The sequence below is a fragment of the Petaurus breviceps genome, unplaced genomic scaffold, assembly GCF_028583685.1.
Source record: "Petaurus breviceps papuanus isolate PSGF00001 unplaced genomic scaffold, PetGlider_PUasm1.0 190, whole genome shotgun sequence".
Classification (NCBI taxonomy): Eukaryota; Metazoa; Chordata; class Mammalia; order Diprotodontia; family Petauridae; genus Petaurus; species Petaurus breviceps.
Window position 1 is genome coordinate 4,179,183 of NW_027185810.1, and position 26,852 is coordinate 4,206,034.

A 26,852-nucleotide genomic window follows, 5' to 3' on the forward strand; every position below is an offset into this window, starting at 1 on the left:
AGAGGGAGTCACAGACTGGGGGCAGGCAGTTAAGCTGCTGGAGTGCGGCAGAGCCGGGCCCCTGAGAGAAATCAAGAGAGGGACGGCGGGCGGGCGGGGAGGGGGTTTTGCTGGAGTTCTTGCCTTTCGCTTCGCAGCTGCAGCCCAGCCCGGGGACGGGATCTGAGCCTCCGTGTGGGAGGCAGCGGCTGCAACACACACCCCAAAGAGGAGGTCGCGGTGGCCCCCCAACATGCTGTGCTATGTGACGAGGCCGGACGCCGTGCTGATGGAGGTGGAGGTGGAGGCGAAAGCCAACGGCGAAGACTGCCTCAACCAGGTGAGAGCGGAGCGGGAGGGGAAGGGACACGGACGGCTCGGCGTCTGGGCGGCCCTCTTCGTGCTCCCGCTGGCGGGCCTCGCGGCGGCCACTGCGGCCCGGGGGAGGAGGGCGGCGAAGCGGCGCCGGCGCCACCACCGCCGCCCCGGGGAACGCGCCGGAGCCTCCTGGCCGCGCGCCCCGCGTGCGGCGCGGTTCCCCTGCTGGCGCGGAGCGCGTGGAGGTGCCGCCGCCTCCTCCTCCTCCTTTTGGCGCGTGGGGGGAGCAAGGGTCTGCGTGCCTGTGTCTGTCTGTCCGTGAACGCCCGGGGCGTCTGCGCCCAAGGTTGGGGGGGGGCTCCCCTAAGAAGGCAGCGCACCTGCGGCAGGTGTCCGCTTGATATTGCCCCCACCTCGCTGCTGCAAGACCCAGCCAGCCCATTTGGGGCCAGTTGTCCCTTAGTCCCCTTGTTGTCCTTGAGATGCCGAGGAGGTTCCTTTGTTGAACGTGTCCTGCTTCCCAAACATCTGCCATCGGTATTAATGTTTTGCAGAATTGTCAGTGGTGTGGGTAACCTCCTGACCTCCACACAACACCCCCCCCTCCGTCTCCCAGTCCTGCCTGTTGTATTTATGGCATCTCTGCCTTTGGAAGTTTTAAAAAGAAAAGGAGGGGGAAAAATAATGGGATACAGTTTATCCCAGACAGTATAAGTTTGGCTCCTATGGAAACTCACAACTACATCCAGATCCCAAGACCTGAGAGGTCTGAGAAACCTTTTGGAGAGCTTAGCTGACACTTGTGGAGTGTTTGTTTCCCCAGCTTTTTTTTTTTTTTTTAAGTGTCCATATGGCTAAAATCACCCAGATACTGAGCTGAAAATTCCTCTGTACAGATTGTGCTGGTGCAGAGAGTTCCAGTGATTGGAGTCAAATGGAAAATAGCCAGTGGTTTGCTTCAGTGACTTTTCAGTTGCTTTTGAGGGTTATTGGCAAGCTTGCTAAGGTATTAGATCCAGCACAGTTAGTTCGAGTATCACACCTGAAATCTCAGTCTTTGAGCTTTGGTTCCTGGGTTAGCACTAGGAAATCTCCCCTGCTGCAAAACACACCAGGGTGGATACAGATGCTGGATTTGCTTTTACATGTAATGTCTACACTTAATGACTTTGATCTAGCCGGGCTGCATATCCTCCAGCTTAAGTGATGTGCTCACCTTTTGTTTTAGGTTTGCAGAAGATTGGGAATTATAGAAGTTGATTATTTTGGACTGCAATTTACGGGTAGCAAAGGCGAGAGTTTATGGTTGAATCTGAGAAACAGAATCTCCCAGCAGATGGATGGGCTGGCCCCTTACAGACTTAAACTAAGAGTCAAGTTCTTCGTGGAGCCACATCTCATCTTACAGGAGCAGACTAGGTAAAATGAAGCCAAAATAAACGAATGTAAAATGTGACTGGTGCTGTGTATTGTACTAAAATTATCCTGCCTCACCTAGAGAAGATATGTTATATCTTATATACTTCTGGACAGGAGCTAGTCAATAAAAAATGAGTTTTTAAAAATTAGCTGGAAATTCACAATTGTCCAACTTTTTGTTGAAGTTAGGAAGGAATTGCTGTGTCTATTTAATTGGCCCATTTTAGAAAATCTGAAAAGGGAGCTACAGACTGTTTCTAGTTCTTTGAAAACTTATCCAAAGAGCAGGATTGAATTCATATGAAATGCTGGTGCTTAGTGCTGTAAATAGTTCTGGGTGGCTAGGACCTCTTCCTCCTAAACATATGAATGTCCGATAGTAACCTCTGGCTCAGCAGTGTTACTCTAGGTCATTGTAAGCTGTTCTAACTGAAAAGCTGGAAACAGTTCCTCTTAGCTTACTTAAACTTGGTCGACTTCTCCTGTCTAGTCTCAAGTTACAGCAGCTATGAACTCTGAAAGAAAAAAAACCCAGCAAAACAAACTTCTAACAATTCTGTCTGAAGTTGTTTGGGGAGCATTGTAAGAATTCTCTGAACTTTCCCTGGTTCTAAACATTTTCCTCAGACTTGATTTTTATATTTAGGGGTCTATAATGTGCATGAATGTTTCATGTTCATGTAGTGTACAAACAGAAAGTGTCATTCTGGATTGGTTGTAATGCTTTCCCCACAGTGGCCCAAACTGGGGCTGCTGCTTTTAAACATTTTTTGATTGAATTTCAAGAGATTTTGTTTCTCTTTGTAACTCGAACCCTACCCTGATAATTGACTTTAAAATAGTAAATTGAAAAAATGATGATTTCAAACACTGTAAACATTGGATAAAAATTATTCACACTTTAATTTGGTGTTTTGTTTTTTTGCAAAGTAAGATTGCATTGGGATATAGTGGAAAGAATAGTTGAACTGAAGTTAGTGGGGCCTCTATTTTTTTATTCTGTTTACTACTTTTGACCTGGAGAAAGTCTGTTTGTCTTTCTGTACTTACTTTTTTTCCTTTCTTTCTCAAAAAAAAAATTCTACATAAAGGAGTTGAGCTAAGGAACTAATAAGGTCCAATCAGTTCCAAAGTCCCACCAGCCTACAAACTCTCAAGTTTATAAGAATACTCCTATAAAATGTCCAAATGACTTCATATCTTTTGATCTTATTTCAGTCCCATTAATTTAAGTACACAGCTTTAACTTGAAGCTGTTTTGTGAAAGCTTCACTTAAGCAGTTATGACTTGGAGGTCAGTAAAAAATCAACACTTAAGAATTTTGATTGCATAGTGTTATTTTTTTTTAATATTCCTCCAGACTTTTGTGGGCTTCTGGATGGAAAAATAAATTCCTGTAAAATCAGATATACTTTTGAATCTGTATAAATGTGGATGAGTGAGTACTTCATTTAAACAATGGTGCAATAATAGTTTCTTTGTTTCAATTCATATTTACAAAATTCTAGCTTAAATTATTTATTAGCTGGTCTTTAACATTATTTCTGTAATAAAAATTGTAATTTTAAAAATTAAATTCACTTTTCACATGGAAAAATATGGAGACTTTTTGCCAAATAATTCAACTTTGGAATTACAACTGTATTAGAATTCTGTGTAGCCATTTCACAATTGGCCAATGAAGGTGTTAGTTCTCAACTGAGAACAGAACTAAAAGCATGTTAACTTTCACTGAGCATCTTGTTAGAAGCTCTTTTGAAATGGATAAACACCAGTTAACTTCACTTGCTTTATACTGGAATTTATTTCATTTGTAATCCAATGACCTTTATCAGTCTCCCTCCTTGACCTCTTTGAAGCCTTTGACCTTGTCAATTACCCTCTTGCCTTGACACTCTCTCTCCTCTCCTACCCATTTGACCTCCAACACTCTTCATCCAGGTCACCATCTTTCAAATGTGGGTATCCCCTATGGCTCTGACCTAGGCCCTCTTCTCTCTCTGTATTATTTGACTTGATCTCATCAGCTTCCTTGATTTCAATTATCATCTCTATGCTAAGGATTCTCAAATCTACCTATCCTGTCCTAACCTCTCTAGACTCCTGTCTCCAACTACATCTTGACCTGGATGTCCTATAGTCATCTTAAACTCAGCAAGCCCACAACTGAACTCATCTTTTCCCCAAGACCTTCCCTTCTCTCCCTTCCAAACTTCCCTACTACTATTAAGGGCAGCACCATCCTCCCAGTTCATCAGGTTCTCAATTTAGGTGTCATCCTCAACTCTTAACTCTTTTTCACACCCCCATATCCAGTGTGTGGACAAGGCCTATCAATTTTGCCTTGGTACTATCTGTCAGATATGTTCCCCTTCTCTCTGATACTGCCACTACCTTGGTGCAAGCCCTCATTTCTTCACTCCTAGACTGTTGGAGTCACCTCATGGTTGGTTGACTAGCCAGCCATATGTATCTTCCCTCCAGTTCATTCTCCACTCAGCCACTAAACTGATTTTCCTGCAGTGCAGGTCCAGTTGTGTCTCCCTTAACCCAGTAAACTCCAGTGTCTCCCTGTCACCTGCAGGATCAAATAAGGAAGACTGTTGGTTGTTTTGTTTTGTTTTTCAAAAGTCTTCCTTCCTAGTCCCCCACCCCCACCCCAGTTTTTCAGTCTTCTTGAACTCCACTTTTACCCTTCACATACTCTTGGATTCAGTGACACTAGTGTTTTTGTAGTTCCTCAACTCTATCCCGCTCCATCTCTGTCTCTCAGCTCCGGGCATTTTCTCTGGCTGACCCTCATACCGGGAATTCTCTCTTCTCACCCCTGCCTACTGACTTCCTTTAAGTCCTGGCTAAAATCTCACTTTCTATGGGAAGCCTTTCCCAATCACATTTAATTCTTGGGCCTTCCCTCTGTTGGTTATTTCTTATTTATTCTTTTTGTAGCTTGTTTGTACATAATTGTTTGCATGTTGTCTTTCTTCACCCCCTTAGATTATGAGCTCCTGGGGGATGGGGAAGTGAGGCTATCTTTTGTCTTTGTATCCTCAGGGTTTCCTGGCACTTGATAAAAGACTATTGAATGACTCCTATATGATTTATTCCCATAGTTCTTTCTTCTCTCTACTCTCTAGCCCTAAAGATATTTTGGAAATCCATTTTGATATACTTGAAAGTGTGCTGATAAATATCTATTTGTATTTTTGGTGGCAGAAGAAATTTTGATTAAATACTTCTTTATTTTATATTCCTAATCAGCATATTGGTCTTCTAGGCTAGTCATACGTGGAAATATGGTATATTTTTAGAATGACTATTCCAGAGACAAACTCTTACCATACCTTAGAATTCTGCCTATTAAACTATTGCTATTATTTTGTATTGAGCAGCATTTTAGAGAAGCAAGGTGATAGAAGGCAAAAGCATATTGTTTGAAAGGGAGCACTGCCTCTTATGTTAGGCAGGTCAGATATCTGAGCTTTTTGTCATCTGTAAAATGAAAATACTTGCACAACCAACCTTGTAAAGTTGTTAAGAGAATCCAGTGAGATACTTAGAAAACCATTTATTAGAACATTGTATATATATGTTATTTTTAAAAATTTTTGTAGCTTTGTGCTCTACTAGTTGTTACTGATGCCTTTTACTCTTATATTACATATTATATCATTCCTGAATGTATTCTTTCCTGCACAGCATTCCCTGAAGCCCCCAGTGTATTTGCTCTACTGATTTGAAACTTGGCATTTTAGAGACTTTATAATACTTTTTTGTTAATGACTTGTCTTACAGCATAATTTTGATGCTAGAAACAGATCATACTGTTTTACACTAAAACCTCAGTTAAATCATATCCCTGTAATTGGGGATTCATAATCATTTGAAGAGGGTTGAACAGAAACTTTACTTATAACCTTTTGGGGGTGCGGTGGGGGAAGAATGGCTTGCCAAGCAAATGAATTGTGTGGGAAAAAAATGCAGAGGGGTCTGGTTTTGTGTGCTTATGAAAATAAAGTGTTTTTAAGAACTTGAAGTATCCATTTACACACATAAGCATATAATTACAGTGTCAAAAGCCAGAATTGCTTTGTTTTATCAATTACAAGTTACAAATGATAATTACAAATTTATCTAGTCAGTAAAGCAAAGACTATATTCTTGGAAATAAAACTGTTTTTCTTATTTAAAAAAAAACTATGCTTTAGACGTCACCAATTGAAATATTATTAATTGCATTCATTTTGGGAAAGGGTTTGGCTATTAATACCTCTATATTATGAAGTTTAGGAATATAAAACTTCTGGGGAATCTCAAAGTTTAATTTTTTTTAAGCTTTTAAAAATGTTTGATTCTAGTCTTGTTGATAATTTCTAAATACTATACTAAATGTTTTGACATAGATTCTAAATTAGTGAATGAAATCTGACATTTTATTATGCTGTAAACTAATCATAAAGTATTTTACATGTAAAATACTGTGACTGTATTATGGTAACCATTCTGATTGTGTGTAACCATTCTGATTGTGTGAGAAGTCACCTTTGACTTAGAATAAGCAAGTACTTATTTGTACTTTTAGAATAAAGTATTAAGATTGTTTGCTACAAAGTAAAGTCCTAGAAGATTACAGGATCATACCTTTAGAACAGGACTTAAAAAATTATCATGTCTAACCCAGTTATTTTAGAGATCAGGAGAATTCTGGTTGTTAAATTACTTTTTCCAAAGTTATATCAGTAGTATTCAAACCCAAGCTTGGTTGTGTTGTTCCATGTGGACTTATTATAGTCTGCTTAAAATAGGGCAATAATAGTGAGCAGCTAGGTGATTCAGTGAAAGAGGGCAGGGGTCTGGAGTCAGAAAGACTCAGCTTCCTGAGTTCAAACCTGTTCTGAGACACTTCCTAGCCATGTGACCCTGGACAAGTCACTTAACCATATTTGTCTCAGTTTCCTGATCTCTCAAATGAATTAGAGAAGGAAATGACAAACTACTTATCTTTGCCAATAAAACCCCAAATGGGGTCATGAAGAGTGGATGGAAAAACAGCAAATAAAAATATTAGTAAACTGGCAGTTACAAACCCTTCCACTGAATTTCATCATTTTTACCTAACATTCCTCCATTGAATTTTTTCATTTTCACGAGACTTTTAAGGATGAAATGATGTGATAGAAAGAGTTCCTAATGAGATTTGGAAAACAAACCTGCCAATTAACTACATGACTTTGGTTATATCACTTCAACTTTCTGTAAAATGAAGGAATTGAACCATGTAATCATCAGAGCCCCTCTCAGCTCCAAATTCTATTTTAAATTCTCCTATATCACCATTACTTTCTGTGGGTATTAACATAGAATAGAATTTAGCTACCTTAAATACATTTCACTGAAGCAAAAGAAAGGTTCTTAAAGAGGTGGCTAGGTGGCGAAGTGAATAGAGCACTGGCCCTGGAGTCAGGAGGACCTGAGTTCAAATGTGGCCTCCAGACACTTAACACAAAACTAGCCATGTGACCTTGGGCAAGTCACTTAACCCCAATTGCCCTACCTTCCCCCCTCCAAAAAGAAAAAAAAAGGTTCTTAAGGAAGATTACAGATGTAGTTCATGCTTGGCTTGGGATAATGGTAAGAAGTAAAATGTTCTTCATAATTTAGCTCACTTTAATTATTAAAACCTACATACAGAATTCAAAAATCCTCGATAACCCTCCTCATCAAAAAATTTACAATCTGCTATGGGGTATTTGAATAGATATATGGGTAAATGCCTTCACGAAATAGAATGAGTCAGTGAGAGCTTCATTAGAAGTCATGGAAGAACAGGGAAGGAAAACAGGAATAGCACTGGAGCTGGGTCTTAAAGAAATCAAATTTCATTAAGACCAGATGGGATGAAGAAGTCATTCAGTGGCACAGAATGTACAAAAGCATGGACGTGGTCAGATTTAGAACACGTTGGAGGGGCAGTGAAACCCAGTTAGTAACACAGTATAGTGAGAAAAATCTAGAAAATTATCCTATCTTCAATCCGGAAGAGGGAAAGCTGGGCGGCACAGTGGATAGTGCACCGGCCCTGGAATTGGAAGAGCCTGAGTTCAAAACTGCTTCAGATACTAGCAGTGTGATGCTGGGCAAGTAACTTAAACCGGAGTGCTTCTAAAGCCTCAATAAATAAATAAATCTTGGAGAAGCTTTAGTAGCAGGTATCTGGTCCTTTAACTTCCTTAACAAATAAATGGTCTTCTGTCCTCTTCTTTACAGAATTTTTTCTTGAGGAATTATGCTTTGGGGCAGATCTGTTAAAATACAATTTCTTATATCTTTTTGTTTGTCCTAGTACTATTCTCCAGGATAAAAGGCCAGTTCTTCCATATGAGAGCTTTTCATGTACGTGGACAGCTAGGTTGAAGTTATAGTGTGGAGAGTCTCCAATGCCAGACTAAGATGTTTGGTAGTTGGTGGGGAGATAGGAAAGGTTTTAGAGTGCTGGAGTGTCACATTTGGAGCTGTGCCATTAGGAAGATTGTTCTGGGAAGTAGAACAAATGGACATAATTTTAGCTTAGACTTATTTGGTACTTTATGCAAAACATCATAACAGCTTTGTGAAATAGATCATGGAAGTAGTTATTATCTCCACTTTATTGATAAGGAAGCAGTCTTAAGAGATTGCAGCATGCCCATGATCACAAGCTAGTAAGTATCAGAATTAGAACTTGAACGCATGTTTTCTTAGTCCAGTCCTCTCCCCACCTCCACATTGTGGAAAGAGTATTGCAGCTTGAAAGGTAGTTAACATTTATATAGTGCCTATTAGGTGCGAAGCACTTACAAGTGTTATCTCATTTAATCCTCAAAACCACCCTACAAGGAATGGTCCTATTAACATCCCCACTATGTGCCAGGCACTGTGCTAAGTACTGGGGATATAAAGAACAGCAAAAGACATTCCCTGTCCTCAAGGCAAATATGGTTAAGTGACTTGCCCAGGGTCACACAGCTAGTAGGTGTCTGAGGCTGGATTTGAATTTAGGTCTTCTTGACTCCAAGTCTCCAGCTTTATCAACACTTAGACACCTAATTACCCTGATGAGTAAAGAGGCCTGACTGAGGGTGATTGACATTGGGAGTGGGAAAAGTGAGACTTAAATTCAACTCTCATGTTCTTAGGACTTTTTTTTTTAGGATGTTTTCATAAGAATCTTTGCTGTTGTTTGACATTCAAACTTGAAAGTAAAGCTGGAATTAATATATCAGAGAGATGTATTTTAAGTAATGAAGATCATAATTGGTGTTTTGGGACTCTGAGGGTTTCTAATGTGAAAACAATTCATCAGATTTAATTGTTAACAACGTTTTAAAAAATAGATATCAGAAGATTAGTATATTTCATCTACTACATCTTAAATTATACCAGAGCCTGAATAATTTGTATGTGTTTTTTTCCATTCCTTTACACTTAAGGATGCTCTGGTATCTTTGCTTCCATTTGGACTGACCCAACACTCTTAGCTAAACCTTTGATAATGTAATCTTCATTTTTAGGTGATATAGCTTTGTCATGAATTCCAAAAGACTCAAAGAGAAACCCCAGAAATGGAGCAGGGAGGGCTGCATTCCCTTGCTGAGGGTAGTGATAGAGTAGCATGAATGCATCATTAGGAGTAATTAAAATGTTTCATAAACCATATTTCTATTAGTCTATGAATATAGTTTGAAGTCTGATTCGGTTATCATGATGTTGGCTATAATTTTCATGGAGAATGTTGAAATTTTTCTTTGCATTTCTCTTTTTATGAATGGAGGAGAAAGTCTTTATTAAGTGCATACTATGTTGTAGGTACTGTGGATACAAATCCAGGCAGGCAGGACAGGCCAAGGCAGCTGGAGCTTTGTTTGAAAACAGCTTATAAATAAGTGGCAACCTCAGGCAAAGGCTCACCCATCTGAGGATAGGGTCCTGGGGGCAAGAGTCCAAGTACCAACGAAAGGAGAATGAGGATGCGGATCAAAATGGATAGTTTGGAAATAACTCAGAAAGAGAGCAGACTGTCTGTTAACATGTATATGATTTAAACATTTTTGAACAATGTATAAAATGCTAACAAGGATAAAATATGTAACATCCCAAAAATAGAGATGTTGTCCAAGGTAGGGTAGTTGTTGTATAGTCTGAAAACAGAAAACTGATTTGACCCAAAACTATAGCATTTGTTTCAGGCATCTAGTGGCAGTGATTTAAGGGGAGTCGAATGTCAATATTATGGGAACAAGTACAAATAGTCGTTAAACATTTATTAAACCTTTCCTGCTGTGTGCTAGGAATTGTACTAAGTGTTGGGGGCATAAAGACAATCCCTGTCTTCAAGGAATTTAGAATCTAATGGGGAAGACAACAAGCTATACAGACAAGTTATATAAAGGGTGAATAAGAAATCCATAAAAGAGGGGAAGCACTGGAATTAAGAGGAGTTATGGACGGCTTCCTGTAGGACTTGAAGAAAAACCAGGGAAGCTAGGAGGCAGAGGTGAGGAAGGAAAGAATTCCAGGTATGGGGGATGGCCAGACAAAGTGCCTGGAGCCAAGAGATGGAGTGTCTTGGTGGAACAGCAAGGAAGCCAATGTCACTGGGTTAAAGAAGTACATCGTGGGAGTACTAAGGTATAAGAAGACTGGAAAGGTAGGAGAGGGCTACATTTTAAAGGGTTTTGAACATCAAACAGAACATTTTGTGTTTGATTATGGAGGTTACAGGGAGTAATTAGGCCCGAATAGTGAATGGATTGAAATAGAGACTTGAGGCAGGCAGATCCACCCGCTGACTCTCATAGTAATCCACGTGTGAACGGATAAGATCTGGTACCAGGGTGGTGGCAGTTACCTGCCATACAGTTACCAGTATACCTCGTATTATACTTCTGTGAGTGTTTCACAGACTAGTGATAATAAATAGCCCAGAAAAGTATGTGTTGTTTGATTCACATTGACTGCAATGTGGTGTATAGCTTTGTTTCTTTTCTTGGAAAAAAAACCCCAAAAGTTATCAGTAAGGATTTATTTAAATCTACCTACATTTCCCACTGTATCATACCCTCTCCCAATCACAGAGATCCACCCCTTGTAACATGAACTTGAATAGGGAAAAAAATGCATCTTTATTTTCACTTAATATCTAACTGAAATCTAGCATTTTCTTCAATTATGAATATAGGCAACAAATATTATTTTGTAAAGGGATCTATAGATTTCATCAGTCTGCCAAGGTGATAGAAAGGGGAGTTTCTTGACATTACAAAAGTTAAGAACCTCACCTTGCTTTATAAAAATGAATTTCAAAATGGGGAAATAGTTCACAAAAACTAAACCAAGTTATTGAAAAACTCTGGCATTCAGGATTCCACACCCATAGTCTCCCTCACCTCATCTCTGCAAAGAAATGGGGAGGTACCTTCTCATATCTCTTTCTGGCAGCCAAACTTAGTCATTATTGTTTCATTCTATACATTTACATTGTTTTTGTTGTATGTATTGTTTTCCTGATTTTATATCAGTTCCCACAATTCTCCTTAAGCTTTTTTTGTATTCATCATTTTCATAGTTTCTTATAGTATGGTAATATTCCATTATTCATCTATATACCACTTGATTAGGGAGTTCCCCAATTGATGGGCATCTACTTTGTTTCCAGGTTTTTTCTTCTACAAAAGGGGCTGCTATAAATACTTTGGTTTATGTAGTGACTCTCCTTGTCTCTCTCTTTAACTGCTTTTTGGCATATGCCTGAAATTGGCATCTGTGGGCCAAAAGGGATGAATATTTTATTCACTTTGCTAAATTCCAAATCACTTTCCAGAATAATTGGACCCCTCCACAGTTCCACCAGCAATAAGTGTGTTACAATACCTGTCTTTCCACAACCTCTTTAATGTTGACATTTCCATTGCCAGCTTTGTCATTGTGCTTTTATCTTATTACTGATTTGGGACATTCTTTCATACTGTTGATAGTTTGCAATTCTGTTGAGAACTGGTTGTTCATTTCCCTGTCCACTTACTGTTTTGGAGAATGGCTTTTTTAGTCTTGCATATTTGTTGTTTATATATCTTAGATATCAGACCCTTATAAGAAATATTTGATACAAAGTTTTTTTTCCCCTGTCATCTCATCCTAGATGAATCAGGTTTGTTCATTGCAAAACTTTTCAGTTGCACGTAATCAAAATTATCTGTCTCATCTTTTGAAATCACCTCTATCCCTTGTTTGGTTCAGAATTCTAGCCATGAAAGGTACTTGGTAAGATTTTCTTTCAATTTTTTTTTTTATGGTTTGATCTTTAGGATTCAAGTTATGTATTCCTTTTAAGCTCATTGTGGCATATGGTCTATAAACCTAATATCTGCCAGGCTACTTTCTAGTTTTCCCAGCAGTTCTTATAAAATAGGGAGTTCCTTCCTAAGTAATTTATTTTTTCAAGTTTTTCATACTCTAGGTCATGTCCTGTTCTGGTTCTTCTTTGTCTAGTCTATTTCATTGATCTCTCTAAACAATACCAAAAACTTTAGATAATATTTGCTTTTTAATACAGTTTGAAGTCTATAATTACTGTTCATCCTTCATTCCTTCTTTTTCCCCATTATTCCCCTTACTGTTCAAGTATACATGTACAGCCCAGTCATGGTTTTTGTTTATTTGTTTGTTTTTAACCAAATTAGAGCTTTTGGAGACATACTCTCTTCTCCAATTAGCTATCCACACAGCTGTCAGTGGCTTTCCTAAAACACAATCTCCAGGGTCAGATGCAAACTCTTGTGCCTGGCTCCAGTCTTTTTGTCCATTACTCCCCTTCACAGTCTCTACATTCTAGCCAAAGTAGCCTTCTTACTACCCAGGCTTCGTACATATCCCTTCATCTACAGTCTCCACACCTTTGCACAAGCTAGCTCTCATCCCTGGAGTACACCCTCTTGTACCTTAAAAGTACATTTAGAGTTTAATTCGACACTTTTCCTGATTCAAGTTCGCTCCCATAAATCATATTTATTATGTATTTCACATACACTTATGTGTACATATGTGCTCCCTTATAGATTGTAAACCCCTTGAGGGTGCCTCCCCGCTTCCAGTGATGCAGATATGCCACTCATATCATCTTACCCTTTATACCTCTTCTCTATTATATACTCCCAGAAATCTTCTCAAAAGGGGTCCATTGAATTTGCTGGGTTCCTACTAGTAGTTCCTTTTAACATTACATTGGCCTATCTCTTTATCCCTTCCCTTGCTTCATTACTGACCCACTTCCTTTTCTGGTCATGTAGATCTGATAACTTTTTACACCAGTCCTAATACATCATTTATCCTGGATAACATACTGCCATCAAGTTGGGCAAATCACAGGTTGAATTTTTGGAGATTGCATTATTCCATGATTCACAGAAACATACGAACACCAAAAGGATATTGATTTGAAAAGGTCGGTTTTTGTTTTGGGGAGAAACTTGAGGTCCTTAAAAGTACTGAGCAGTTTTCCAAATATAGTTGTCCCCCCACCTTCCTTCTTCTTGTTGAGCTATTGTTGGTTGCTTCGTATGTGCACAATAGATGTAAAGACTCAGGATAGCTGTGGGGCTTATTCATCTAACTGTGTATATCATGGCCTGGGTAATAGACATCTTTTATCCACCAGCATCATCCCTATAAACTCTTGAATGGTTTTGGACCTCAGTGGGCAGATTTGGTAGCATTCCAGGCCTTATTGCAAGTGTCCTGATGTTGGAGTGTAGAAGACCTTAACTCTAAGGAACTGCTTCTCCAGTTGGATTCATCCTTTACCAGCCTAGGTGGCAGTAGCAAAAACCTTTGGAAACCATACATCTTAATTTTTTTTTCCTCCCTTGATTTAAGAAACATTGAAACAAAATTCTCTGTATATATCCGGATTGCTTTGTATCTTAACACTACAACATAGTATGCTGTAGAATCTCTTACAAAAACCTACCTGTTTCCTTCATCAAGAATGGCCTTGACAATATGTAGAGATTATTATCTATGCCTCAACCGCCTTAAAGCTCAGTTGTCGGTAGCACGGACATGCTTCTCTGTGCATACTTGGTCTGGTGCAGCTATCTTCCCAATTTTGTTTTCTTTAGTGGCATTTCTGCTTCTGTATGTTAAGATCACATACTCTCAGGAACTGCATCTCAATGTGACCTCCCAGTCATTGTAAAGAAAATAATTTGGAAAAGCTCTGTTGATATTTTTATAACATTTTTTTGTTTGTGTTGTAATACTCCCTGTTTCATCTTAAGTGTTTTTGAGATGATCTAGCATCATAGGGTCTCATGTTAAGCCTTCTATAACACTTTGTTTTCCCCTCTTTTACTTCTTGCTGTATTGAGGCAGTACTGTTCATAATCTTCAGTGTCATCCTCTACAAATTAGTTTATATTCTGATTAGGAAGCTAAATGGTACAGTGAATAGAGCTGAGTTCAGTGGATTTCTTCACTAAATACCTGAGTTCAGAATCAACCTCAGACACTAGTGTGTGAACCTGGCTAAGTCACTTAATCCCTGTTTGCCTCAGTTTCCTCCTCTGTAAATTGAGGATAATAGCAGCACCTATCTCACCAGCGTTGTTGTGAGCATCACAATGAAATACAGCTTCTAAAGTGCTAAGAACATTGCCTGGCCCATAGTGGGCTCTATTTAAATGTTTGTTCCCTTCCTTCTTCTCTAAACTTAATGTTGCCTTTGTCTGCTTCACTAAGAAATGACTAGGTCAGGTGGCCTAGCCTTTTTTGACCTCTTGGTTTTAGGAACTATTACATTTTCTTAGAAAATAATGATAACTTTTGACAGTATCTATTTTCTCTTCTTGGTTTTGATGACTCGCTTTTAAGTGTATGCCAGGTTGGAGCTGTTTTAATTGCATACCATAACTAATCATTTTGATTTTTCTAATTTAGTGTTGATTTTGTCATGATGTTATTTGGCTCTTGCTGTGTTTAGATCTCCCAATTCTCAAAGAACATAGTCATGATGCACAGGTGTTTTGAATCAAAGATGATTGACTGCTTGAGGAATAGTCTCTGGAAACATCCAAAGGAGAGAAAACACTAAAAGAGTCCTACAAAGAAGGTCCACCAAAGAAATAGTCATTTTTCTGAAATGGGGTGACCCAGAGTCCACTTATCTTTGACACAATTGCTTAAGCTTGGGGACCAGTCAGGAGCTGACTTCCTTAACCTGGAGGAAACATTAGTGAATGTGAATTGCAGGTATCTTCATTGTGGTCTTTTCAAAGCCTATAAGAGCACTACTTGGGGGGGAGTGTGGGGGCAAATAGCAATCAAAACCCCATGAAATGAAACCTTTCTAGTAAGGTACGTCCTGCAAAAGCCTGCCCACTGCTACCATTGCCTTCCAAAAACCCTGGATTGTATCCAAGCCATGTCTTGACGACTTTTGTGGACGTTTACCTTATTAATGTGTCTTAGCTAAGATGGCTACAAAGGCTAAATATGTGTATCTTATTTTTCTAGCTACATGAGGAAAATGGATTTCCTTTGTCTAGTATCATCTTAATAGATTTAGATCTTTGTGAGACCTAAATAATCTATTAATCTCAAGTCTGTGTTGTAGGCAAGTCTTACCAGGTTCATTGGAAAATTATACAGGCCTGGAATCATGACTTGATAATATAAAACACTTGCATCAACAGTACTACAATATTGCTGTAAAAAGTATTGCAGGTTGTTGTCACAGTCTTCCTTATTTGATTAAACAACTGGGATTAGAGTGGAATAGTTAGCATGTATGCCAAGCAAAGTCAACAATAAGAAAGAATGTAGAAAGTAATGACTAGTTTAAGGATTTCTGGACTAGTGGATTTAATGTAGTGTTGCAGATGATTTTTAAAAAGTATTCATTTGATTATGACCTTACTGAGGGCAGGAGCTATGTTTTACCTCTTTTTGTATCCCCGTTGCTTTGCATAATACCTGGCACAGAGGAGGTATTTAATAAATCTTTATTGACTGATTTTTGTCCTGGTTGGCTTTGTATTCTTGGCATCCTGCATCAGTGACCTACCTGTTGGCTTTAGACATCATCTCACAAGTGTACACATTGTGGCACTAGGCTAAAAACTAAAGAAAGGCCTACAAAAGAGGACACGGGGACATTAATGCAGTGTGCATTAAAGAGATGAGTCATATAGTAATGCAAAGCAGCTCCAACTAAGCAAAGCATAATTAGATTTAAAATAATTTACTGTTAGATAGGCTTACTATAATTAGAGATAGGTTGTGAATAAGTAATAGTTGATGAAGAAGTTATATTTATATATTCTTAGAAGACTATATGCTTTTTTGTTGTTAAATCTTGTCCCACACTTCCTGACCCCATTTGGGGTTTTCTTGACAAAGATACTGAAGTGGTTTGCCATTTTCTTCTCCAGCTCATTTTATAGATGAGGAAACGAGGCAAACAAGATTAAATGGCTTGTCCAGGATCACACAGCTAGTAAATGTCCGAAGCTGGATTTGAACTAAGGAAGATGAGTCTTTCTGACTTCAGGCTCAGCCCTCTATCTGCAGAAGAGTTTTTATGTCAGTCTAGAGGCAATAGGAAGCTACTGGAGATGATTGAGTTGGTGGGTATAATGGTGGGGTATGTACCTAAGGAAAATCACTGGTAGCAGTATTGTGGATGGACTGAAGGAGAGAGGGGTTTTGGTTTCCCAGTAATTTGGTGAGAGGTGATGAGAGCCTGAAGTAAGATGATAAATGTGAAGAGAAAGGGACATATAAGTGAAAAATGGAAGTAGAAATAGCATGATTTGGCAAGTGAATTGCTATGTGAGGGAAAAAAGTTGAGGGTTATGCAAAGTTATGAATCTAGGAGATTTGAAGAATGATGGTGCCTTCAACAGAAATAGAGAAGTTTTGAAAGAGGGATGGTTTGGTAGGAAAGATAATGAGTTTCTTTTTTGGCATGTTGAGTTTGTGATGTCTCTAGGATATTGGCTTTCATATGCTTTGAGGTTATAGAACATGGTCTCTGTAATCAATAATGTGGCATATCCTGGCAAAAAATATAACTTAAATATGTTTGTTAATTCTTATCGGAGGATCAGTTTTGAGTTACCTGTAGAGAACTGCACATCTGAATCATCTAAACCTCGATCCTGCAGAATTTTTGCTAAGAGTGTAAACCACAAAGCTGAAAAGTAGCCTTATTGGTCAAACAGACTTATTTTGTATTTAACTGAACATAGTCAAACCATGTCTTAAGAGGAATTTATTTGTTCAATACATTGAACAGTGTAGCTCAGATCATTTTAACCATGTTAACACTTTCAGGTACCTTTGGTCTTGCCAACTCTAGAATGTTGGGTCACAAGGAGACTGGAGGAGAGCACGCATGTATGTGGCACAAGTGGCTCCTGGGAAGCCAGATTTCTGTCCTGTGGCCTCCTTATAGTTGTTTACTATCTTTATAAATGGAGAGTATCATACATACCTTGTACTTAAAGGTTAGTTGCTTTATCAAGGGCAAAGTTCAACTTAGACGTTGGGGTGGAATCAGATTTTTTTTTTCCATAGTTAGTCATTACAGAAACAGTTTAACATTTGGTTTTAAGTGAATCTTGGTGTGGCTTTGGATGATGTAAGACTCCTTAGTAAGTGGCAAGTGTAACTTTAGGTCAATGACTGAGAGTAACCCACTTAGTAATAACAGCCAGGTATTTGGCAAATTAGCAACTACTATCCTGGATTATTTCCAGATATCAAAAGAAATCTAACCCTATTTGGTCTATAAGTCTTGTCTCTAAGCAGATGAGGGCTTTGTGGTAAAAACTGGTTTATGAAACAAGTCAACCAGAAGTTAGAGATGTTTTAAACTTAAGAATAGTAGTATTTTTGCCAGTCTATATGGAGGGGTGCCATGGAAATGTCAAATGGAGCATGTACTTCTCAGTGCCGTATGTTTTCAGCTTTTTTCTCCAAGAAAACATATGCTCATTTTACAATTAAATTTTTTGTCATTTAAAAAACTACCTTTAGAATACCCTTTAACAACTTTGTTGAAAATTGATTGTTCCTTTGTTTTATTATAAGAAAATCTTTGTAGTACAACCATGAATTAATCAGTGTCACTAATCAAGTCATTTAATGAACTGAAACAATAGCATTGGCCAGAAAATGTAGTTCTGAGTTTTCCCTTTTGAGAAACATTTGCAAACTTAAGAGAATTTCATTTTTTAAGGTTTAGCTAGCATAATGTTTAGGGGGTAGCATTTCCCAAACTGTTTTCCAACAAATTTTAATGTTTCTAACAAACCCTGATGGTGTGATTTAGGGCAGTGGGAGAATGTCTGTATTGATAATATTTTTCCTTTATAAAATATTAAATACTTAATTTTGCATTGAAAATAGAATTAGTTCTTTCTCTCTCACTTAAGCATTAAAAGTTTTTTTCATTCAAATACTGATTTAGGGATTACAATTTTTGAAGTTTCATCTGTAAATTATATGATAATCTTTCTGGGCCTTTATTTAAGAATGAAGACCTTGCAAATGCTCTCCAGTTTTCACTTTGTGGTCCCAGAGTGTAGCTAGGACTGGAGTAGATATGTTGTCTGCTTATCTTCTGTGAAAAGAAATACCCACTGCAGGCATGAAACAGTTCTTTGAATACAGCTGCTTGTTTTGATAGTGTTCATTGAACAGCCTTGGGCAACCTTTCACCTGCTTTATAAACCCAGAAAAAAAAACAGTTACAGTCCAGATGGTTAGAAGGAAACATAGTTGGGAAAAATTATGTTCTAACTAAACCTTCTCTACTACATTGAGAGATCACTGACTTACCTTATTGGAAAACAGTATTTTAGATAAAAATAAAACAATATATTGATCCCACAGTCACATACTTCTTTCTTTTAGTACCATACCTAGAGAAGTGGCCAATGTTAGGACCAATGTTACTAGAACCACTTTATACTTGGGGATATTTTTTCTCTCCTCATTTCCCTCTAAGAACTTGAATCCTTTCACCTAATAAGCTGAACAATACTGTGGTTTTAGCAGGATGATCTATTCAGTTTCTGAAAAGGAAGAAATTGTTTCCTTGGTATGGATTGCATGAGAAAATACACAGTACCTTTTTGGGAAGTTTAAACACAAAATGTTTTCTTGTTTACTGTCAGGGAAAATAACCAAGAATTGTTTCAGATCCAGTGTAGAATGTGGAACATATAGAGTAGTTAATCTACAGATAGGTTTTGTTTGACTCCTGTGCACACTGGGGGTCAGCATTACCGACTGTTGACCACCTGTTGGGCCTGACAGCTGCCTGTCTAGACATATGCATAGATTATCTGTGAGAAGCTGAGGATATTGTTTGAAGGGCCTTGCTGCCTGGTGACCAGGATCTGATTACCAATTTAAACTTGAAAAGTCAGTTCTAAAAGGTTTTAGATTGGGTCAATAAAACATTTAACCACTTATTCCCTCCTTATGGCTTTAAGTAAAAGTTCTCTTCTTCAAAGCTATTTTAGAATATTAACTACCTAATACTATTTTCTCTTTGAGAGTTGGGGCAGAGAAGCAAACAAGCAGGGTGGAGCTTCTTTGTCTAAGGCTGTGTCATAATGTAGATTTTATGGTGCTGCTGCTACAGCAGGGCCTTACAGTCACTAGTGAAAAACTAGTTTTTATGGGTTTTTTTTTTTTTTCAGATTTAGCATCATTCCCAAAAAGCACTAAAGACTAGCAGATGTCTGAGTTAATAGGAGCCATATTTACCTTCTCTGAGTACATTTTTACTTAAATTTTTACTGTGGTTTATTTATAGGAGCTTGTGAGTAAAGGAGGAACTTTGTCATTCTGACTTTGAGACAGCTTCTTTGTCAGCATTCAGTAAAGTTTTTTCTTTTTCTCATTGTACAAGGCACAAAACGTTGAATTAAGTAATGAGAAAATTGAGTCTCAGAGAAGTGTCTTGTTAATAGAACTGGGATGCAAACCCAGGACTTGGAACTCCAAAAATCCATTGGCCTTTCCACTCCAACCCAATTGAGTCTCCATTTATCCAAAACTGCTATTATTTTGAATAAATATGACTTTACCCTATAATGCTTATCAATTGGCAGTAAATCTTTTGTCCTAGCTGTTTGAGAAACAACTCCCACACGTGTTTTAAATATCAGTGCAAATGAAAGTCTGTTACTAAGAATAATTGATCTGCAATATCACTGGGGATATTTAAATTGTATCTGAAAGAAACTTATTCTTTTGTTTTACTGTGATTCCAGTTAAAACTGACCATGTCTCAGCTTCAGTATTAATAGCTTTCAAGTTATTTTAATTTCTCAAAATTTTGCTAATTTAAAGTTTTTGGGTTGTTAAATTGACTATAAATGTTTTAAATTAGTCCAAACTTTAAAAAGTAAATTCATTCTTTTATAGGCATATATTTTTCTTGCATATAAAAGAGGATCTTTTGGCTGGCAATCTTCAGTGTTCCTCAGAGCATGCTGTTGAACTCAGTGCACTATTGGCGCAGACAAAATTTGGTGACTATAATCAAAACACCGCCAAGTATAACTATGAGGAACTGTGTTCGAAAGAGCTCTCGGGTGCTACCTTAAACAGGTAACTGTGGGCTTCTGTTTTCACAGACCATTGACTTAAGTAAGGTAATTCTAGGCTCTTGGTGCCACCCCTCTCTTTTTTTAATAGCACTATACTTGAATAGTCATAATGTGTGAAGAGAATTGTTACCATAGTTATATATGAACAAATCTTCCATCACTTAATGCCTTAACATGGAATATCGTGTTACAGCAATAAACACCAGTGAAATAGCTCTGTTTCCCCCTCCTTTTTATACTACCTTACTACCGATCCACCCCTGATTTTGAAAATTTTTAATTCTCACAAGTTCGATTTATACTTAATTGATGATTTTCAATCCCTCAATAACTCAAGTAGAGAGATTGCTAGTACCTCAGCAGATGCATAATTTCACTTATATTGAGTTTTCCTTCTACTTGTGCTGGTCACAGCTCCTCAGCATCTCATTCTCTCTACGTATCAATATTTGTTCATGACTTTGTGCAAATCCTTCAAAATAGATACTACCTGTTATGCTGTTATCTGGATGCCAGTGCATCAGTAGGCAGGAATCTATATATTACCCATCATTCTTGTTATATGGTTGTTCTACCTTTTCTAATCATGCATGTATGTGACATCTTTTATTAAAACATTTGCATTTCTTGCAAAATTTGTTATTGATAACATGCTGTATATGCTGTTCACATTGTCTACTATTTTGAATTTTTTGAGAATGGTAACCCAAGAGAAGTTTAATTATACATTTTTTATTATGGATTTTATTTATGTCTAGAAATTGATTTTAATTCCCTCTACTGTTTATTTTTAAAGTATTGGGAATTTATGCATACTAAAATTCTTATGAAATTCCGGTACATTAGTTTCCTTCCATATCTTTACATTTCACAAAATTCTATAATTCTGTTGCTTGTTTTTTTTAAGTTACAGGTCTATCAAAAACTCTTTAAGTGTTTTGTTGTAGTTTTAAAACAGCTGGAAATTCAGCTTTAAAGCATTAATACTTTTTAGTATGTCACTCACTGCTTTCTTTGTTAGTGATGGCATCAATATAGTTTATCAGTAATCCGTTCATGTAATACACCTAGAATGAAACACCTTCTTAAGAGCTTCATAAAATAATGTCTCTGGCTAACTCTTTGCTGATAGAGCTTCCTTTTTTTTTTTTTTTTTTTTTTGGTCTTCTCTACAGTATTACCATGAAGCACAAGGAATTGGAAGGGATGAGTCAGGCTTCAGCTGAATACCAAGTCTTGCAAATTGTATCAGCAATGGAGAACTATGGTGTGGAATGGCATTCTGTTAGGGACAGCGAAGGACAAAAATTACTCATTGGTGTAGGACCTGAAGGAATCTCAATCTGTAAAGATGATCTTAGCCCAATTAACAGGTAACCAAAGTCTTTAAAGCTCCAGGTTTTATGTTTATGGCCTCGATCATCAAGACAGAAAAAAAGAGTTGGGGGTTTGAAAAATTATCACCCCTTGAATAAAGTGCATTGTTTTGGACGTACATTAACATTTTCAGCCTCTTCTATTACCACTTAATAATCAACAACTTAAAAGATGGAAATTTACTGACCTGAAGGCATTGGTAAAGTAAGTAGTTCACTGCCAAAAAGACATGCCTCACTACCCATAAGTAGGATTAGACTTTTTCAGTCTGAGTCTGTTTTGGCTAAATGCACGATACGTGCGTCTATATGTTTGTGAATATTTTTTCTTTGAAGTAACACATTAGTGGGTGGAGAGGTTGTCATTGACATGTTAAGTAATTATTTCTTTTTTACTCTTGACTAAGGTGTTTTGCCAAAATTTAAGAAAATATTTATGACTCTAAAAAATAAGCCATGTGCTTCATACATTCTTCTTTGTCTTGATCAAAATTATTTTCCCATACTTTTAGGATTGCATATCCTGTTGTTCAGATGGCCACCCAGTCTGGAAAGAATGTTTACCTGACAGTCACCAAGGAGTCTGGTAACAGCATCGTGCTCCTCTTTAAAATGATCAGCACTAGAGCAGCGAGTGGGCTTTACCGAGCAATTACTGAAACACATGCTTTTTACAGGTATAAATGGCTACTTACATGAATAAACCCTTTGTAACTTGGCCCAGGGGCTCAGTGGTTAGAATGCAGTCCTGGAGTTGGAAAGACCCAAGTTCAAATGCAGCCTCAGATACTAATTGTGTAACCCTGGTCAAATCACTTAACCTAAACCTGTTTGCCTCAGTTTCCTCATCTGTAAAATGAGCTGGAGAAGGAAATGGTAAACCACTTTAGTATCTTTGCCAAGAAAATCCCAAATGGGGTCACAAAGAGTCAGACATGATTGAACAGCAACAACATACTTGTCAATAGCAGTAGACTAAAAATGAAAATTCCACAGGATTCTAAGTTGACTACATTTTCCTATAGTGTTCTGCCTGTTATTCTCCTGCAGAATTTGAGAAAAGTTTGCTACATGGGAAGGTTTTTATTTCCATGGCAGCACAACTACATGAAGCCAACACAGTCGTTGGTTTGGTTTTGTGTTGTTGTTTTTTTTTACAAGAAATACAGATGTATGAATTCTACGTGCATGTTTCTTCTGTCTCTATCTCTTCCTCTCTCATTTTATCTTTTGGGGCTGCCACTTCCCCTTCTAATGAACTGGATCATTGTACCTGTATAGTTGCTGCCTTTGTAACTTTTAAAAATTTAGTTACCAGGGGCAGCTAGGTGGCACAGTGAGTAGAGCAATAGCCCTCGAGTCAGGAGGACCTAAGTTCAAATTCAGCTTCAGACACTTGACACACTTACTAGCTATGTGATCTTAGGCAAGTCACTTAACCCCAATTGCCTTGCCTTCCCTTCTCCAAAAGAAAAAAACATTTAGTTACCATTTTTTCAGCATATAATGGTTCTCTAAAAATTCAGAAAATTTGAATCTTTTCAGTTTTGTAGGACTGCCAAGGACTCTTTTATTTTAAATACTTTAGAAGTAGACTGTTGGGGCAGTTAGGTGGCACAGTGAGTAGAACGTCGGCCCTGGAGTCAGGAGGACCCGAGTTCGGTTCTGGCCTCAGACACTTAACACCCACACAAAAATACTAGCCGTGCAACCTTGAGCAAGTTACTTAACCCCGATTGCCCTCCAAAAAGCAAAAAAAAAAAAAAGTAGACTGTCAGAAACATTTTCAAACCCACATAAAACAGGAAGATCCCCTTCCTAAAAGTAAAATCCCAAAGCTTTAAGTTTCTGATTTGTAGTATTTAGTTGTCTGAACTCTAGAAATGCGTATGTAGTGTGTTAAGTATCAGAGTAGATTTTTGTTTGGTCTGTTGTTGCAGGTGTGACACAGTTACCAGTGCTGTCATGATGCAATACAGTCGAGACTTAAAAGGTCACCTGGCATCTCTGTTTCTAAATGAAAACATTAACCTTGGCAAAAAGTATGTCTTTGACATCAAACGAACATCCAAGGAGGTGTATGACCATGCAAGGAGGGCTCTTTATAATGCTGGGGTTCTGGACCTTGTTTCAAGAAATGACCAGAGCCCACCCAGTTCTCCTCTGAAGTCTTCAGAGAGTAGCATGAACTGTGGGAGTTGTGAAGGGCTCAGCTGCCAGCAAAGCAAAGCACTCCAGGAAAAGTTACGGAAGCTGAAGGAAGCCATGCTGTGCATGGTGTGCTGTGAAGAAGAGATAAACTCAACTTTCTGCCCTTGTGGTCATACTGTGTGCTGTGAAGGTTGTGCTGCCCAGTTACAGGTATGTGAAATGTCAAGTATCCTGTGGTGGTTATGACATTATTTATACTTTTCACAAATTAAATATGACCTCCAGCTATAGAGATAAATGTCCAACATAATGTCTTTCAGGTTATTATTTGTCATTTCCTGTATTGGTAAAATATTTGAATTGCATATTGATTTGCCATTGGCAATTATATTATGAAAATAAGGGAAAGTATCTTTATCCCTTACTCGTAAGATTTGAAGTTAGGCATAGTTTTTAATCTTCTTTGTTAATTTATGTAAATTTTTTTCATCCAACCAGCATCTTCCTACTACCCAGTATGTTTAAGGGTCACCTCTGTGTGCTCAGAGAATTTACATTAATTTTAGTACCTAATCAAATACCCACCTTCAAAAATTCTTTGGAGTAATTCCCTTTGTGGCATTTTTATGCTTTTTTTTGCTACTTTCTGACATTGAGTACAAACTGTTGCAAGTTGTACTCACTTTTCTATGGCAGATCATAACTTTTATGTGAAACTAGCCTCGAAGAACAAATAATAATTCCCTTGCAAGCTACTGACCAGTGGTAGGACCGGATGGAAATCTAATCAACAGAGTTGTTATCCGATGTTATGTGAAGATGCCACTGCCCTATTATTGAGGGACATGCTTGATTTGTTTTCCGATATTGGGGATGTGTTTGTGTTGATTCAGTCCAATCGTTTCCTTTTGTAACCAAAAGCCAGTTTTGCCAAGAGTTTTCTCTTGACCAGGACTAGAAGTGTGTGCAGCCTGATCATTGCTCAAACAAAACTGAGCCAACTTACTCACCTGATCATCCAAATCATCAATTTGGCCTCGATAGCATTTTGTAGAAAGATCTATAAAAGTCACTTATTGATTACAGCATATCTTGTAATTGAAGTTTGGTAGAAATCCTAGTTAGTTTATCCTAGTTAATTTATTTCTTTCAATGCATAAACATCTTCTGTTAATAAAATTTCTACCCAGGCCTCAGGAAAGCATAGTAGAACTCCTACAATTGAGTCAAATATTTTTGGATTATTTATTCAAGAACCACCATGGATAATTGAATTCATTATACTTTTCTGAAAAAGAAATGTGGTACATATGTCTACTCTAAAGAAAACACCAGAGTATAATATATAAAGGTATTCTAACAGATACTGTCTTTGTCTTTTTTAGTCATGTCCAGTCTGCAGATCCCGAATAGAACATGTTCAGCATGTGTATCTTCCCACCCATACAAGCCTCCTCAATCTCACAGTCATCTGATATATTGTACTGATACATTTCTATGAACTGCACTATTATGAACTTGAAAAAAAACTGTGGGAAAAGTGGTTACTGTAACACCTACCTGCAATGAGGAATGTTCTCCTGAAGGAAGCATTTCTAAAAACACAACCATGGTTTAAATCAACTTCATTTGTGGTACCCAAGGGGAAAAAAAAGCTATGGAAGTCTGACAGAACTTGACTATTATCTTATGAGCAAACCTATAAGGAAAAGGAAATTCTCCTCTTCAGTGACAGATAAAATGACACCAGTGCCCAAAATTGGGCACTTGGAGGGGATTGATTACATTGCGAGCGTGTTTACTATAGCCGAAGAAAATTTCCTACCCAGAGAGCAAATTGTTTAAGAATTGGTTTTAAAGATTTATTTTGCTTTCCTTTTATGTGGTCATTCCAGACATTTATAATAGGAACTTTTTTCTGAGTATACATTGTTTTAATGTCAGTTTTTGCTTCTTATAACTTGTCTAAGTATAAGGATTGGAGGGTTAATTAATAGATTCTAAAATCTATTTTGTGACTTTTAAAAAAAGTAATTGCTAGTTAAGTGTCAGATTCTAATCTGCCTATTAGACAACAGATGATTCAATGCAGTGTGAGGTAGTTATTTCTTTCCCTAACAATACCCCTCTCCCCCTTCTGTTTCAGAAAGGTAGCTTTTCTGAAATATAAAATCCTTAGTTAAGTAGTTTTCTGTTCATTGTTAACCACTCCTTTGGGCCTTTGGTTTGGTGGAAAGTCATTTCTGCTGATTAAAGGAAAAATATTTTGCCTAGAAAGAATAAATTATAAATTACACAACGCTAGAGATATTTCATGGTTGATATAAACTATGATAGTCATTCTAGTTCTTTCTAGCTATTTACTCCAGCCTCACTAAAGTGATGGTTATTTTTGCTTGATCTATCAAGCCTTACTTACAATCTTATTCTAAGTATCATAAGCATTGTATAAGCTTTTTTTTTTTTTTAAGTGCTTAAGTATTAACTTTCTGTTGTCCTCTTTTTATATTGGGGGTGCAGGGACTGTGTGTTTTGTCTTTGTCTTCTTATGCCTACCTTCCACTCCCCATCTGGGCATTTTGGACTCTGATCAACTAGTGGGTTTTTCTAGGACGTAGGGAAGCCTAGATTACCTTCTTGGGTGCAATACTAGCGAAATTCAAGCTAGAAAACCACACTGTCACTTTACTGAGATTTTTCTGAATATACTTTTCATATTGCCTTAATGTAGCAGTGATGTGTTTATGCATTTGTTTCTTTGCACAGACATTTTGTCAAAATATTAAAATTCTACTTTTTTATGGCACATTAGCATATAAGCCTTTATTGCAAGAGGTATTTATTTTTTCACTTGTAAAAAAATTGTTTCCACATAAAGAACTCTGTTATATCTTAGATTACATTTCTGTCTTTTTATATTCAGGTTAATAAAGACTTTAAAGCAAA

The 26,852-nt window shown here is 37.6% G+C and overlaps 1 protein-coding gene across 2 annotated transcripts; it reads left to right on the plus strand.

Annotated features, from left to right (window-relative positions):
• On the plus strand, positions 1-26,852 carry MYLIP (myosin regulatory light chain interacting protein). 2 transcript variants are annotated; one of them, XM_069092446.1, is made up of 7 exons: positions 1-319; positions 1,526-1,716; positions 20,195-20,380; positions 21,555-21,752; positions 22,268-22,432; positions 23,696-24,116; positions 25,292-26,852. In XM_069092446.1, exons 1-7 carry the CDS (start codon positions 233-235, stop codon positions 25,379-25,381), a joined length of 1,338 nt encoding a protein of 445 aa, XP_068948547.1. In that variant the 5' UTR covers positions 1-232; the 3' UTR covers positions 25,382-26,852. The 2 variants fall into 2 exon arrangements, with proteins under 2 accessions (XP_068948547.1, XP_068948548.1); XM_069092447.1 differs by lacking the exon at positions 20,195-20,380.

What these genes read in the sequence shown, in the direction of transcription:
- MYLIP (XM_069092446.1), top strand. Translation starts at nt 233, where the DNA reads ATGCTGTGCTATGTGACGAGGCCGGACGCCGTGCTGATGGAGGTGGAG. An exon ending in TCGGGTGCTACCTTAAACAG is followed by an intron (nt 20,381 to 21,554) that starts GTAACTGTGGGC and finishes TCTTCTCTACAG; the next exon opens with TATTACCATGAAGCACAAGG. An exon ending in GATCTTAGCCCAATTAACAG is followed by an intron (nt 21,753 to 22,267) that starts GTAACCAAAGTC and finishes CCATACTTTTAG; the next exon opens with GATTGCATATCCTGTTGTTC.